The 16,145-nt window shown below is 39.4% G+C and overlaps 2 protein-coding genes across 18 annotated transcripts in view; one reads left to right on the forward strand and one right to left on the reverse strand.

Annotated features, from left to right (window-relative positions):
- The window catches only part of LOC116851868 (rap guanine nucleotide exchange factor 2-like), a 214,429-nt gene that overhangs the window by 133,963 nt on the left and 64,321 nt on the right, over positions 1-16,145 (forward strand). For 11 of the 15 annotated variants that reach the window (XM_032831701.1, XM_032831705.1, XM_032831707.1 and 8 more), the window contains exons 1-2: positions 1,313-1,650; positions 8,339-8,414. In XM_032831701.1, coding sequence (XP_032687592.1) covers positions 1,313-1,650; positions 8,339-8,414 — 414 coding nt within the window. Of the gene's footprint in view, positions 1-1,129; positions 1,651-8,338; positions 8,415-16,145 lie in introns of those variants that run through there. The other 4 variants (XM_032831703.1, XM_032831702.1, XM_032831704.1 and 1 more) reach the window with 2 other exon arrangements.
- The window catches only part of LOC116851870, a 195,198-nt gene that overhangs the window by 77,003 nt on the left and 102,050 nt on the right, over positions 1-16,145 (reverse strand). The window lies entirely within an intron of this gene.

The raw sequence follows: 16,145 nt of genomic DNA on the forward strand, positions 1-16,145 counted from the left end.
GATGATTGGTTCTCTTACTTACTTCATATAGGGTGCGGCTTACTTCATGTCGTTTGCGCCTTTCAAATTCCCAGGTAAATAGCTATCATCGCGTTGGTTAAATCACGAAAAAAAAACACAGAAGAGATATGTCTCTCCCTGTCTCTCCCTGTCTCTCCCTGCCTCTCCTGTCTTTCCCTGTTTCTCCCTGTCTCTCCCTGTCTCTCCCTGTCTCTCCCTGTTTCTCCCTGTCTTTCCCTGTCTCTCCCTGTCTCTCCCTGTCTCTCCTTGTCTCTCCCTATCTTTCCCTGTCTCTTTCTGTCTCTCCCTATAATTATTAATTTATTAAGGTATATTTTAATTTAATTTTTATTTTACATTTTTTATTGTTTTTTATTAGCTATATGAAGCATATTATTTAGACAAGAATAAAGTAATTTAAAAGGTCATTGTAGTGATAAAGATGCTAAATAACGCGCGCGTAGCGCGCGCCTGCAATGTTCTAGTACTAAAAAAAGGTACATGAGCAACACACCCCTGAAGTCATTTAGATTTGGTCTTGCCTACACTCAGAGAAAAATACATTGTGGTAACTACATAAATAACAACTATATGAGTATGGTGTGTAGGACTAATGTATAGTATATGTAATTGAATAAACTATTTTGCAGTTGCAACTAAAGTTGAACGATTACTAGAACTATTTATATACTATTTATATAGTTTTAATTCCATTCTCCACTCAACTTTAGTTGCAATAATTACAAAATAGTTTGTGAAACTATATAAAATGGGATTTTACGTACAGAGCTCGTCACTTGTACAGTTGTCTTGTATTTTTCTCTGAATGTAGGAGCGCGTGATAGTTGACGCTTTCTTGAATATTTTTCGCAACTCTTGGAATATTTGTGGAGAAATTTGGCGGAAGAAAGAGTTCGTACGCGCGCAGGACCGTGATAGTCCATCGTGTATTAGGTAATTGATCAAAAGCATACAGCGGTGAGAGTTGTCTTTTAACGCAACGAATCACGCGAATCACAAGTGATCTCGTCTGATGAGCGCAATGAACAATCGATGGCCGCCGGCTCGCTGATCTCTCGCAGTCCCCGAGTCCTCGCGACTCGGCTACAACGCGATCTCTTTTATTTAGAATCCCATTTACATGGGACTACCGTGCGGAAATAATCCACGTTGAGACCGAAATATCCATTTCTGATCCCCCTCGCCGCGCGCCAGAAGAGAGGAGGATGTGAGGGGCGAAGACATAGAGCCTGAGCGATGGACGGACCAACGTCCTGGTGGCGAAAGGATCACTGACGGGATCGCCGAGAGGATGCACAAGCACACCAGCCAGCTTCGCGGTCCAGGTGGCCAGAATGGCGGCTATCACGGCGCTAACAGGGGCCCCGTGAGGAGATGGAACAGCTTCCACGGTGGCGGCGGTGGTGGTGTTGGTGGTGTTGGTGGTGGTGGTGCTGGTGGTGGTGGTGTTGGTACCGGTAATTTCAACGATGGCGTGGGGAACGGCAGCATGGTCACGAAAGCCTGTCAGGAACCCTTCAGGGCCGTGCCTAGAGCGGTCCAAGCCCTCAGGAGCGAGTCCGTCGACAGGACTCCTCGAGTCCAGCCGCCGCCGCCACCCGCGTTCCCCAGGAGGAGATTCTCCGTGTGGTGAGTCCTCGCAGGATCATGTTGAAGAACTTTTCCTTGTCCCGATGGCGCGAATGTCGCGTGTATTACCTGTGTATCGTTGTCGTCTCGGCGCGGCGGGCGAATCTACCTCTTTATCATACCTCTTGACTTGCGAGACGACGATATTGCCCTTGTTATTGCACTCCTGTTCATTATTCTGTCGTAACAATGTGAAATCCTGTGATTACAGTTGGGACCTTAACGACCGACAGTTGTCGGCACTCTACATAATTGCGTATATTTTAAGTGCCGGAATCTCACCTATTGTCTTCAGTCATGATAACGGCTAATACGTGAGCAACTCCAACCACTATCGCGGTTTAGCGTTGCGCGAGATATAGACAATTTTTTACTTATCTAGCATAGGATGGACACGCATAGAAAGACAAGACTTCACTCATAACGTTGAAGTCGAGAGATCCAGTTATAATTTTCAATGACAAAACCAAGCGATGTTCGCGTAAAATATTCCCTTTTGTCGTTTACACTTTCAGCAGAACAATACCAAAGGTACTGCTATTTGTTTGTCCACATGAATTTCTCAGAAGTCGCGAGATCATTTGTGCATTTTTTCTATTTTCACATTGTTTCGCACGGCACGGCCCGTGTGGGACCATTTCTACTGCGCTCTCTCGGTATTTTTGCGCTGGAATTTTCTACTTTTTTCGGCACGTCTGGAACACAAGGATATTTAACGTGCGGAAGTCGTCGACCTACAATTTTGCGCTCTCCGTCGCGCGAAAGGGGAGCCTAATAGCGCGGTGAATAAGATTAAAAAGAAAGGATAATAGAAAGGGTAATAGCTCTAACGGCGTCATAGAAATATTTCATTACGTTGAGTGGATCCGCGGCTTAGTCTCGTGAAATGGGACGGATAATTTCGCGAAATGGACGACGCGAGGAAGAAAGAGAGAAAGGGGGAGAGAGAGAGAGAGAGTGAGAGAGAGAGAGTGAGTAAGCGGGAGCGACCACGTTCAGGCATGTGAGATTGTCGACAATGAGCCGGCCGCGTCGGCCCTGTTAAGACCGGAGCGAATTATAACGAGCGTTCCCGCGGGTGTATTTCGGGAAATGGGAACAGAAAGACACGAGCGGACAAAAGTTTGCTCGCCGCTTGCTCCACGCCACTGCGGAATAAAGCGGACGCGCGACACTCGGCGCGCTGCGGCGCTTTGATTGCTTCCGTTGTGAGCGTTGGCGGAAAACGAGCTGGAGGTACCGCACAACGCGCGAATCGCGCTTGCAAAACTGTTGGTAACGTCGCCTCTGCCGCTGAATTTCGCTTTCACTTTTCTGTTCGATTGTTCGGGGAGTCTTTTTCAACTGCAGCGCGCGGGACACGCGGAACAGCACTCGGTCCCCGATGAATATTCGCAACATCAATAATGTTCTTTTTCCTTATATTCAGACGAGGGACAGTGACGGCAGCTTCAATGTTGTCATCTCGTGTACTGCTTCTTTTTGCGCGCTCTCTAGATTTCTTGGAGTGAAATTTCACTCCAAGAGTACAGTGACCATCGAGTCACTCGAATTCAAGTGATTTCTCATTCGTATGGAAGGAATTCTCCGCTCCCCGAGTCGTCGGGTGAATGTTTTCGCTCGACACTGAAAGATGAATCTGATACAATCGGGAACAGATTCATTCTAGTCGATTGAAATATTTCGTATTTTGCAGCATTTAGGAACGACAAAATAGTAACGAAGAAATTTGTGTACTTATAATCGTCAGTATATACTGTAAATTGTTAATTTAAATTTAAAAGTACACAATTTAAAAATTGTATACTTATTGTGTAATTGTCTCAGTGTACACTGTAAATTTTAAATTTAATTTCTAAATTAAAAATTTAATTTTTAATTTAAATTTTTTAAATTTTTACTTAAAGTTTATAATTAAAAATTTTCATAAAATTAAATTAAATTTTTTTTTTTCGAATTGAAAACCTTAAACCATTTTGAGTTTCTCAGCGTTGAATTTCATTTAAAAAACAGAGTGACAGCCGAGTTATTGGAATCTGAGTGATTTTTTTACTTGTATAGAATGAATTTTCCATTCTGAATTGTCAAATGAAAATATTCGCTCGACACTGGAGAGTGAGACTGATGTACTGCACTCCGTCACAGCAACAGACTCATTCACAGGGAAAACTGTTATGTTACAACCACACTCCCTGTGGTTAGAAAAACAAACTTATGTGAATATAAGTAGAAATATATATAGAATTCAGGCTAAATAGATATTGTATTAAAAATTGTCGTAGTTATATACTTATTTATATAATTTTCACAGCTATAATTTTTATGACATGCAACGTTCAGTTGATATATTCTTATATGTAGTCGTTTCAATCAAAAGAATATTGCTATCTTTCTGTTGTGATCTGTAATACTGTGGTTGAGAATTCCGTAAAGTTTAATTGTGCCGCACAGCACTGAGAGTTCCGCTCAAATACATATAGATAGCAAAGCAGACCAGTGTACTATAATTTCTATAAGCCTCTTGTATGCATGAGCGAGAAATAACATTAATATTTTACTATGCAACCGTATTTAGCCAAGTGATATCCTTAGTGTTCTCTTTGTGGTCTAATCGATTGAAATATTTTCTCATATGAGGGCAAAATTCACTCTAAGCTTGAGTGAAACATTCACTCTTTTACAACTTCGAGTACCAATAGTTTCACTGTCGCTTTGAGTGAAAATATTGCCACTTTTCACTCGTTTTGTGTGTGAGTGAGATTTCACTCCAAGAAATTTTAAGTTATTTATAAATTTTAAATTATAAAAATATTTATTCGATGAGTACTAATATAGCATTTACTTGTACTAACATAAAACATTTCTCAAATAAGAAAATATACATTTTGAGAAATCTTTAGCTTTTTTATGAAAGAAATTGTTTATTTCACTTAAATAAAAGAATTTAGATTTGCTATTAGTAGTAGTTTTTATTTCTTTTAGATATTTTTCCCCTTCAGAGTGTATTCTATAATATCGTTCTTTCTTGCTGCACCAATAAAATTATTATTATTATTACTAATATCAATGTCAAGATCGAGATTTCACAATGAATAATAATATTCTTATTGACGTTACATTTACGATAACTGTGCTTGCCGAATTACATGGAGATGGTTCAGGAAGGAATTTATTGAGTGCTCGTTTACATGCGTCAATCGTTGAACACGAAGGCAAACGTCAATGTTGAAAATAATTTATCAGAGTCCATTAGTGTCTGTAACTTCGCGTCACTACGTCCCACTTGCAAGATAATTTATTCAAAGCACCCACACTGTAACCGACCGGGTAATTAGGATACGACCGTTGTCGCCAAAATTAGCCGTTTCGTCCAGATCGATCGTTCCTCGCCTGTTCGTTCGCTTCGCGAACGTAGGCGGACGCCCTACCTGGATATTCTCGGCGAAAACTGACGCTCTCCTAACGGAATAATTGCAATTCCGAGTTGGCGTAACGCGGGAGACATTCATGGGGTTAACTCGTGTAACAGAACCGAGAGGCGCAGAGAGAGAGAGAGAGAGAGAGAGAGAGAGAGAGAGAGAGAGAGAAACGCGCGCGTCATCCGCGTCGAATTCAATTTTCTGCGGTGTACGCACGAGCGACGGGATGCGTTACGCATGCGTTACGCGTTGCGTTACGCATCGCGGCCCCGAGTTGTGTGTACAAGTCGAGGGAGCAAGGAGCGGGATAACACGCGGGTCAACAGCCTTCGACAACCTTACGGCCTTCTGCAACCTCTCTTTTCCTCCTTTGCCGTCCGTCGTCTCGCTTTTCCGATTCTCGCGGTCGGTCGCGCATCGACATTCGATTCACGGTCGTTGCCATCAAATTGAGGACTTTCCGCGGCGAGCGATACAGACGCGAAGAAGCAGAATGTCCGACTGTCTGAGAAGAACCTGCGCACAGAAAAATACACGCTGCGTTCGAGTAAACGTGTTACTCTTGTCTCGAGTATCTCGTGAAAGTTTGTACATCCGCGAATCTATCGTAAGTTTTTATCGTAGACTTCAAACTTATTTAACCCTTTCAGCCAGAGTCCCACTTATCTTTCCGTCATTTTTTGGTGACTTTAATTAACCTACATTGGCAGCATAGTCGATTATATTATTACTATATACTCTCATAAACGTAAGGAACTGAAAATAAATAAAAAATAATTTGAATATTTAATTATTAAATTGTTACAAGCAAATATAAGCAAAGGCACTTCTTTCAGACAAAAACTATCCTGGAGCTAATTATCAGGAATCGATACATTAACAGTTTATTTAGGACAACTAATAATATTTTGCACATTTCTTTCAGTTTTTTCTAAGCCCTATTTTTTGCAGTAAACTATTGAAATATTGATAATATTTTTGTTATGTGAAAGCTTTTTGTCAGGAACGGAAATATGCTCTATTCATGTTGAGAAGATGTTGTCATTTGCAGGTAATATTAAAAATATGCTAAACACGATTGCTAATTTTGAAAACTTATACTCGCCATATTCAATGCCATTTCTAATTTTAACATTTTGATGTCAGAGAAACTTCCATATATCAAATATTAAAAAATTTCACTGAAAAGTAAAATATTTGAGATGCTCGAGATGCTAAAATACATCCTGAATCCTAGTAAGTTTAGCATTTCAATGAAGAGTACGAAATTAAAGTAAAAATTTGGTTTGTTTACTACACAAAGTCAAACCAACTTTTTCCTTCATTAAGTTTTATGATATTCTTGTAAAGAGAATAAAATCTCTTAAATAAATTCTCTTATGCATGATAACGAGTTTTTCTTAAATTCCTGGTAAGTTTATTTTGAGACTGTTATCGCGAAAATATCCTTTGTTGAAGATAATCATAAACTGACGCTTAAAAGGAGGAAAGCAAATTGAGTAATCGCTTTTCTTAGCAAATTTAACGTTTGAATGAACAAAAAATCTAAATTCTATTGTATTCAATGCCATTTCCAATTTTAACGTTTTGATGTCAGAGAAACTTCCATGTATCAAATATTAAAAAATTTCACTGAAAAATAAAATATTTGGCTCGAGATGCTAAAATACATCCTGAATCCTAGTAAGTTTAGCATTTCAATGAAGAATACGAAATTAAAGTTTGAATGAACAGAAAATTTAAATTCTATTGTACTGATATCAAAGAAAATACATCATTTTATTCACACTACTAATTTGAAACGATGATCAGATTTATATTGAATTTATAAGCCAGTGAGAACCAATGCAGGTAATCTGTTACGCTAATATAAATTAACTTTTGATTTGAATGTTGTCAAAACTTGAACTTGTACACAAAGTTCTAATTGAAAATGCAATTTAAATTTTAATTATATTAGCGTGACAGATTATCTGCATTGGCTTTTATTGGTTTATAAACTTGTATCTTGTAATTGATTGTACAAAACTGGAGAGTCTTGTTAGTTATTTTATATATAAAATAATAATGTGTTTAAATTTAAAGTTTGAACGAATTTAATTCTTAAACAAATAAAAAATCGATTCTATATTTTATTCAAGTCGGAGAAATTACACATTTTCATTCAGTATACTGAGAGTAAAAAATCTAAGAAATAAAAAATATTTACTCAGTGTGAGTCAAAATTTTGGCCTTATATTAAACTTTGAAGTCTACAACGCAGTAGAAGCTAAGTTAGCAAAGTAAAAATATTATATTAATTTTAATGATACAATTTACTCTTACTTTGATTCTGATGATTTTCAAAATTTGCGAAATTTTTACTTTCTTTAACATCAAAATAGATTGTATTATAGACTTCAAAATATCAAAATAGGTATTGAGTGGAAGGCTGAAAATAGGATCAGAATTGTGACTCGGGTATCCACCGAATAAACATTCTGTATTTTTTAGATATTTTTCCTCTTAAACGGTGTAATTGTAAATAATGATTAAAACCTAATCCAATTAATTACTCCACTTTTTGATCACTTTCGACGAGGCGCGCCACTATAATAGCACAGGGAGGCTCGATATCACGCTCGATGCATCGTTTGTCTCTAGCAGAGAATGGCGATTTCGATTTGGGCAATCGTATTTCGGCGAAGCTCATCCCCGCCTGCGTGAAACCGCGCCGGAGATATCACCGAAAATCCGTAGCCGTTGCGCTTTTATGGCTAATTTGAGGAGTGCTCTCCCTCTCTCTCTCTCTCTCTCTCTCTCTCTCTCTCTCTCTCTCTCTCGACGACGGGGAACATCTGTCGATGGCGCAACACCCAATATTGGTCGTGAACGTTAGTGCCGGGGGCGTAGCTTTTCGCGGCGTTACGGTGTGTTTGCACGAACGTGCGAACACACTTGTATTCGATTCGAGACGATGCGAAATTGAGGGGTTCATACGATGAATCACAGTTTGAGGATCGGAGGGGAGAGGAGGAGGGGCGGGAGCCTCAATGCGATAGACGATACCGCGAAGAAGCCAGAAAAGATTGTTGACTCCCGAGTGAACGTTACTCCGCTGCCTGATGGCGGCAAAATCCCCTCATATAGAACGTGGAAATCCGAGTAGAAAAGAGAAAAAAAAAAATATATATATATATATATATATATATCATATAGTCGACAAATATTTTCTGTTTGTGCGATGCGACGGAATTTTTAATGGTCTTTTGTTGTTTCTGCTGTTGCAGCTTCGGGAAGCGGACGGGTGGCAGTGCCAGGAGACCCAACGAATGTTTCGTCCTCGAGCCCTCCGAGATGATTGTCGTAAGTAGATCTTTACCTTGCCTCCCCCCCCCCTTTCCCACCCCCTCGCCCGAGTAAAACAGCAGCGAGTGAGCAATCTCGTGCGCTTTCGTAGGAAAAATTGAAACTCACCCGCGAGACATCGAGTTTTCACGCGCCACATTGAAAATTCGTACGCGCGACTTCTGCACAGAATGCTCCTGCGGATCTATGTAGGACACGGCGGGTAGAAATATTTGTGAAAAGTAATTTCGGCGAGTCGCGTGCGCACACACGTCGGTGTATTAAGGTTCATATGTAACTGTGCATTCCGTTATTATGCTAACCAGGTTGCAGTAAATTATGTCGATTGCCGCAAATTGCCGCAGTGTCGTTATTCTCGCTGAAACAGCTTTTAAGGTCGAGGCATGCGTAAGAAATTAGGAGAGAGAGGCAGTTCATTCAACTGGTTTTCATATCAGTTAGTTGAAAAAGAAAATAATATCGACTGGTAGCGCGTTTGAATCTTTTTAGCGATCTGTTTGCAACTCATACGAAAAAATTGTGCATATCTCGAAATTAGGTGAGGCTGAGTATTAATAGCTTTTATCCTACGTATTAATAGTCCTCATTTAAACTCGTTTCACATGTGAGATACTTAAATTTAAAATAAAATCTTGGATTCCCAGTATTTTACACACATGAGACAAGTTTCAGATGTCAGCTATTAATACGAACTTCAAAATTAGATCTGATTTTTTCAGTTGAATCATTCACTATATGTATAATATTATATCTGTAATCGTGATTCCACTGAAAAACTTACATCGAACTTTAAATTTTAATCTAAGACACGTATTAATTAGTCGTTGCTTAAAACTTTCCTCAGGTGAAAGATACTCATATTTGAATTTAAAGTTAGATATAAATTTTTCAACTGAATTGCAATTGCAGATGCAATGCAGCATGATTCAAATGAGAGCCCAAATTTAACTCCAAATTCAAATCTGGGCATCTCACATAGGATTAGTTTCAAGTAACGACTATCAATGTAGATCTAAGATTTGATATTTTGCACTGGAAAAACCCCGAGCATTTCTTCACATGCAGAATAAATTCCAGAACGCTAAAGTTGGCCGTCAAACTGTGGCGTAATTTTGATACCACAGTTAGAGAAGGACAAACATCTGAATATATTTTCCTCGAAAGCATACGCTTAATATTCTTGAGAAGTGAGAAAGAGGGAGAGGTTTAGTCACGCTTTATTTGTCCAGTCTTACTAAAAAAAAAAAAAGCAAAACCGGACCCAGCGTGTTTTCTACCGCGCAACGACTTCAATCAAAGTCAGAACCGGGCGAGCAAGTGTAATATTTTTCCGCCCGGGGTTTGTCCTGCGGAATTAGACACGGAGTCGCGGCGAACGTCGTTTCGCGAGACATTCCCGCGAGTGTGCTGCTTGCGAGTCGAGTGCGGTGAGCGGCGATATCGCGCGGCGAAAAGACAATGCGCACCGGAACGCCTGTGAGACGCAACGTGCCAGACAGTTAATCAATAGTTTCTCTCGCATTATGCTCAGGCATGAGTTTTGGGGTCCCCCGCCGTCATGCTCCCGCAGTTATAGCTCGCTTCATTTCGTCCTCAAGCGGTCGATTCCACGTGCCTAAATTGGGGCAAACTTCCAAACACGCCGGACTAATGATCGCGAACCTGCCGATAAAAAAGTTGGAAAAATGGAACAGAAAGGAGAAGAGTGAAAAATGCCCCGTCGTTCGCGACGTGCAAAAATGTCCGTCTGCGTCCGTCGAATTCCCGCGCGCGCAAGATATCACTATGATTTTTTTCGCGATTTTTTCGCTCGCGTACGTCAAGTGAAACAAAGTTGAGGTAACGCGCGTACGCACGCGCGATTGGGTGATGATGGGAATTACGTTGGGCCTCGTTTTGTATTGATTGACTTCAGAAAGGAATTGAGATTCTCCCTCTGAGCGCGAAAAATTTGTTTTATATAACTTTGTTGGCAGAGAAAGAGAGATGTTTTGCAGTGTAAGAGAAAAAAATACCTAAAAAGTAGAAAATATTTATTCGGTGGGCACTAACAACACACATTTATTTAAATCTAAATTCTTTTCTTTCTATTAGAAATTTTTATTCTAAATAGAATAGACAATTGTTTTAAAAAAAGCTAAGGTTTTAAGAAAATGTATATATTTTTTTAAATATGAGAATATTTTATCTTGGTATATACAAAATATTATTAGTATTTCTTTATTGAGGAAAAAAAAAATATATTTCTTCTCTTAGTGCACTCTATATTAAATATGTGTTTTGCAATAATATAATATTGTCGATCGAAATTCAGATTAGATAGCAATTTTTTTCTGCTTCGCGCTACACTTGTTCAACGAATTGGTTTTAGAAACGTCTCTCGTTTTGCAGAGTTTTATCAAAGGGACGGGACTGTGTTTGCGAGACTTAATTATTAGAAATTGCGAATGATAAATAATTAGCGCGTTATTTTTAATTTTTCTTTTTCTCTTTATAAAAGAGTGTATACGCGCGACGAAAGTGGATTATCGAAATTGTGTTGCGTGTTGTTTTCTGTTAATTAACTTTAGTAGGAAATTGCAATTCTCTGTCTTTTTGTGGCGAATAATTTATTTTATATAATCTCGAGACATCTTATTCTACTCTACCAATTTTATAAGGCTCTCAAGATATGTGTTGCAATTATATAATATTATGTTATCGATCCAAATTCAGACCAAATGGTATAATTTTTCGTGCTGCATTTGTTCAACGGCTTGGTTACAGCGTGTTTATCTTTTGCTCAAAGGAACATCTTTTATTTCGCAGAGTTTCTTACAAAGAAACGGCGCTGCATTTGACGTTTAATTAGAGATTACGAATAACAAATAATTAGCACGCTATTTTTTATTTTCCTCTTTCTCTTCATAAAGGAGGAACGAGGAATGCAGTGGCAATGCGTAATAGAGAAATACCTCAGATCATGACAGCATTTTTATCATGCTCTTTTGAAAAATGCGAAACACGACCTGCCCTCGCGTATCTAACTTAATTACATTCGTAGCCGCGGCATTAATTACGGAGTCGCACGGGATATACAGATATCTCAGGTGGACTTTATTCGTGCGTACGAAATTGTTGAGAATTCAGGCAGGCTCCGCACTAATTACACCGCGCAGACGGAAAATTAAGTTCTTGATGCGAGCTGCCATCTGTAGCGGCGCCGCGGATTGCCTGCCTTACCGACGAATAGCGTGGTATCGCTTGCTGATGGTCGATTAAACCGTATAATGAGGACGATAAGTTCATGGGACGATAATAAAAAAAGGAATAATTTGAAAACCATTAGCATGCAAACCGAGAGATTTGTAGGGAAATTATGTTTCTCAAATATACAAGGGATTCTCTCAAAGAGAATCAATCTTCCTGATTAAATCAGTAAAGAGAGCAGTAAATTTCACTAACATTTTTGTGAGGTGGAAATACTCCCACCTTATTACTACGTCTTATATCTCACTGACTTTGTAAACCTGTAGTTCGTTATAGTTTATGTCAAATCCAACTTTCTGGATTTTTGGCGATGGAATTACAAACTTCCATGCGATTTGCGTGCAATGACACTGTTTGCAAATTGAGTCAGTAATAAGAATAGTTGTTGCACGGAGAGAAATTTATAGTAAAAATTGATAATTTCATGAAAAATTTTGTAACCGAGGAATAAATCGGTATTCTGCAGTAATTCGCTGTCCTTTTATTTTTTATGTGCTACTTATAATGTAGAAACTAAAATGTGCCATTAAAACATTTGTTGTACGTCTAGCGAAATTTGCTCTGTTTCCAGTGAAATTTACTGTATTCTTTAGCAAGATAGATTTTACTTACAGTCTATTTTTAAACTACTAGAAGCATAGTAAAGTGGAGAAGAATTTATTAGGTCAAGTTATTAGCTGAACACAAAATTTTTCTATCATTTCGCGAACGACCACATAGAAATTTTAATTATTGATTAAATAATATTGATGCCTTATCGTATTGGCGCCATTTGCCAATTTTCTTTAATCAATATCTTAAGAATCTATGTGCTTATTTGCAAAATGGTGGGAGACTTTCTTATTCAGTTTGGCCTAACCTATAAGTACACGATGGAAGGCGTCACCATTACAGCTCATCTATCGTATGGTGCACGATTAATTTTCTTGAATTAGTAACTCAGAGTTTTCCGCGTGATTGTTTACAAAATGGCAGAGGGATTTTGTATTTGTTTAGATCTAATTTACATGTGCACGAGCTACGAGACACTTATCGTCAGACAATCTGCACATATCTCTTCCGACTGACTTCCCTATTTTGTTTTAAGTATATTTTGTAGAACAATTGCGTTAGCATAAGAGTAATATTTGTGAAAAACTCTCTCTGTCTTTCTTTCTGTCTATCTCTTTCTCTCTCTGTGTCTCAATCTCTATTCCCGTTTATTTATCTACCTATCTATCTATCAATCTCTTGGCAAGGGATTAAAATGTGGTGCTTCACTCCAAGTGTACTTTCCGATTTTTAAAATCTCAAACAAATATTCCTAAAATCAACTCGATGATTGTCACGCAACGTTATATTCTTGTTAGTCCTGTAATATATTCAGGAGTTCAGCCGCGAAAAGCACGTGCAGAGAGAAATATTGGCGCCGCGCTAGATACACTTTCCAATTTGCGGGAGAATAGCGCCGGGTATTACGATGTATCGGACTTAAGGGCTTAGCCCCGCGCTCAATATCAATCTGATTCGGCTTCCAATTACGGATTACTCGCGTGTAAACTAAGCTGAGCACGGTATTAAACAACGCGGCATGTACTCATTTCATGAGCGGAGTTTATTACCAAAGGTTACGTCACTTTCATAATAACCGCGCGGGCGCGCGTTATTTTTCGCCGTATTGAACTTTGAAATTTCGCCGCGCGAATTCTACGTTCATTTCTGTGCGTGCGCACGTTATTTCGTAATGTAATTATAAAAGTAACTGATGCCGGATACGCGATCCGCGGATAACCGATACGCGGATCCCGCTCGCGTTTCACGAGCCGTTTCAAACCCTTTTTTATCTTCATCCTTTTTTTCCCCACCGATAATCAATGTTTGCCCGGTGTAATTGCGGCGGTTCTCCAGCGGCGGAATTCAGCACTGCGATCTGCAATTCTCAGCTTTATCGTTCTCGATCGAGCTCCGCGCCCGGCAGATAATGAAAAACTCACAAAAATATTGCCCGAGTCGAGCGAATATCTCGGAAAACGCGGAATATAACCCGGTGATGACCTTTCCTGTTCGGTTTGCCGCGCGTTTGCGGAAATATCCGATAACGCGCCACTGATATTGATTTAATTTTGACGCGCGTACGCGACAGGGCCAGTCAGACGAGAGGGGGATTTTTTTTGTCTAGAACGCCGCAACACACATTTGTCGACGGCATTTACGCGAATTCCGATCGTATCGCGCTTCGCCGATGAATGAGGCGGATCTTGTAACGCGCGCGCGATGTTAGGAAAAATATCGACATATCGTGTGGCAGGTGGTACACGCGCGCGGCGAGTGAACGAGCGGTCACGAGTTCACGTGTGTCCCCGGGCGACTGTGTGACCTGATAGGCGAATTGGACGTCTGACCTTTAACCTTCCCCTCGCGGTATCACGGCACTTTATCCCCGTCTCTTCGCTCGCACGCGCCATCCGAGAGAGAGCTCATTGTGCTTCGTCGATTCGCTCTTTCTTCATCTCTTCTCTCTTTCTCTCTCTCTCATCTCTTTGACACGTCGGATGAAGATTAATCATCGCCACGGAGTCTTCTATGGATGTGCGACTTATGAAATTGTGTATCGTGATGCGATCTTTTTGAAGAATCGCATTGAATGCGATATATCGCATCACAATTTTGTAAATATGATTTCAAATCGTGCGCAATTTTGTATCGCAAGTGCGATCTTGAATCGCGCGCAATTTTTCATCATAAGGGAGCCTCGGACATGATGGGAACCGTAACGTTTAAATATAAATGTTAAAATATAAAATGTATAATGATATAAAATGTATATTAAAAATAAATAAATCAACTCTTTCTCTTCGTACTGCTTCAAAATATTCTTTGAAATGTAAGAAAACACAAGTTTTACTATGAGAGAATAATTAAAAATGAAAGCATGATGAAGTTAAAAATATTTTTTTAAAAACATCACTTAACCCCTCATTATGCTTTCTACGCGGGGCAAAGTAAAAGACATTTTACAAACATGTTTATTTGCGAGTTATTCTTTTTCAAACGTTTTTAAAAGTGACTCATTAATAATGTTTTTGATTTAGCAATTCAAGTTGAAGCTGGATTACTAAATCAAAAACGCTAAAAGACATATAATGTATAAGGATATATTATTTTGCACGTTTCATTAATTATAATTATTTATGGACAACATTTTTCTTCCTAAAACAATAAGACTACCTTTTTCATGACCTCTTTTTTATTAAAATATTAATGACAACCAATATTAATTGCAGCTATCTTAATCTCTTTTGAAAAAATATATAAAAAATATATATAAAAATCATACATAAAAGAAATAATGCAACTTAACATTTTAAGGCTATTATAATGATACAATTCTATTATGCCTTTAAATGCATAAGTTTGCATCAGATAGTATAATATCACAAATTGTCGCGCGATGTTTGCACAGATACTTAATTGAAATGACGACTTGATGAGGAAATGATTTTGAATTGCAGGCGCGATTTTGAATTGTAGGCGCGCTTTTGCGACAAAGCTCCGGTTAAAGAAAAAAAAATCGCAATGCTTGCGATATATCATGCGTAAAATCGTATATCCGCATCCGCTTCTTGCGTCACTCTACATGCGTGCTCGTCGGGGACGATGAAGACGCGATCGGCGATCGAATTCCACGCGATACAAAGACGATTTATGTCTGACGAATGCGGACGCCGGGCGCCAACGCGCTCTCTTCGAGGCGCCCGACGTTGTTTCGTCACTGGCGATAAGCCCGGTGAAAAGTGCACGCGCCGACGACGCGTCGAAGGATAGAGACGGCCACGAGCCCCGCTCATTACGCAATTAATGCCCGCATCCTGCGCGACGCGACGCTCCGTTTGTGCTTCATGCAAGAGATACGCCCGCCGGAGATACGTATCGCGTCTCGTGGTCGCGCGAAATTAATAACTCTCGTTCGTCATCGATGAGCGTCGAAGAGGGAGAGCGATTCGATCGAGACATAACGCGCGCGATGCAACTTAACCTTTCGATTCCCATGTTAATTTCCCAGACATAAGTTCCTAGGAGGGGTGAACGACTCGTTCCAAGTAAATAAGTTATATCTTCTTGAAAATTATATACATATATATATTATACAAATTAGTTCGGTCCGTTTTTTTGTGGTCAAAAATGCATTTATTTTAGAACAAAATGAATGAACAGATTAATTAAAGTATTGTCCATCGCTGGCTACTACTTTTTCCCACCTCTCAGGCAATTTTTAAATTTCATCTCGAAAAAATGTCTCGTTTTTTGAGGCGATCCAAGTTAGGAGCCAATTTTCGATTTCTGCGAAAGAAGTAAACCGGTGACCTGCCAAATCGTGCTGCATCCGTCGGAACAACCAGTAATCAGAAGGAGCAATGTCCGGCGAATACGGCGGGTGCGGTAAAATATCCCACTTGAGCGTTTCCAAATAATTTTTTACGACTTTTGCGACATGAGGCC

The sequence above is a fragment of the Odontomachus brunneus genome, unplaced genomic scaffold (assembly GCF_010583005.1).
Source record: "Odontomachus brunneus isolate Ranch 3 - 2012 unplaced genomic scaffold, Obru_v1 Obru_scaffold_195, whole genome shotgun sequence".
Taxonomy (NCBI): domain Eukaryota; kingdom Metazoa; phylum Arthropoda; class Insecta; order Hymenoptera; family Formicidae; genus Odontomachus; species Odontomachus brunneus.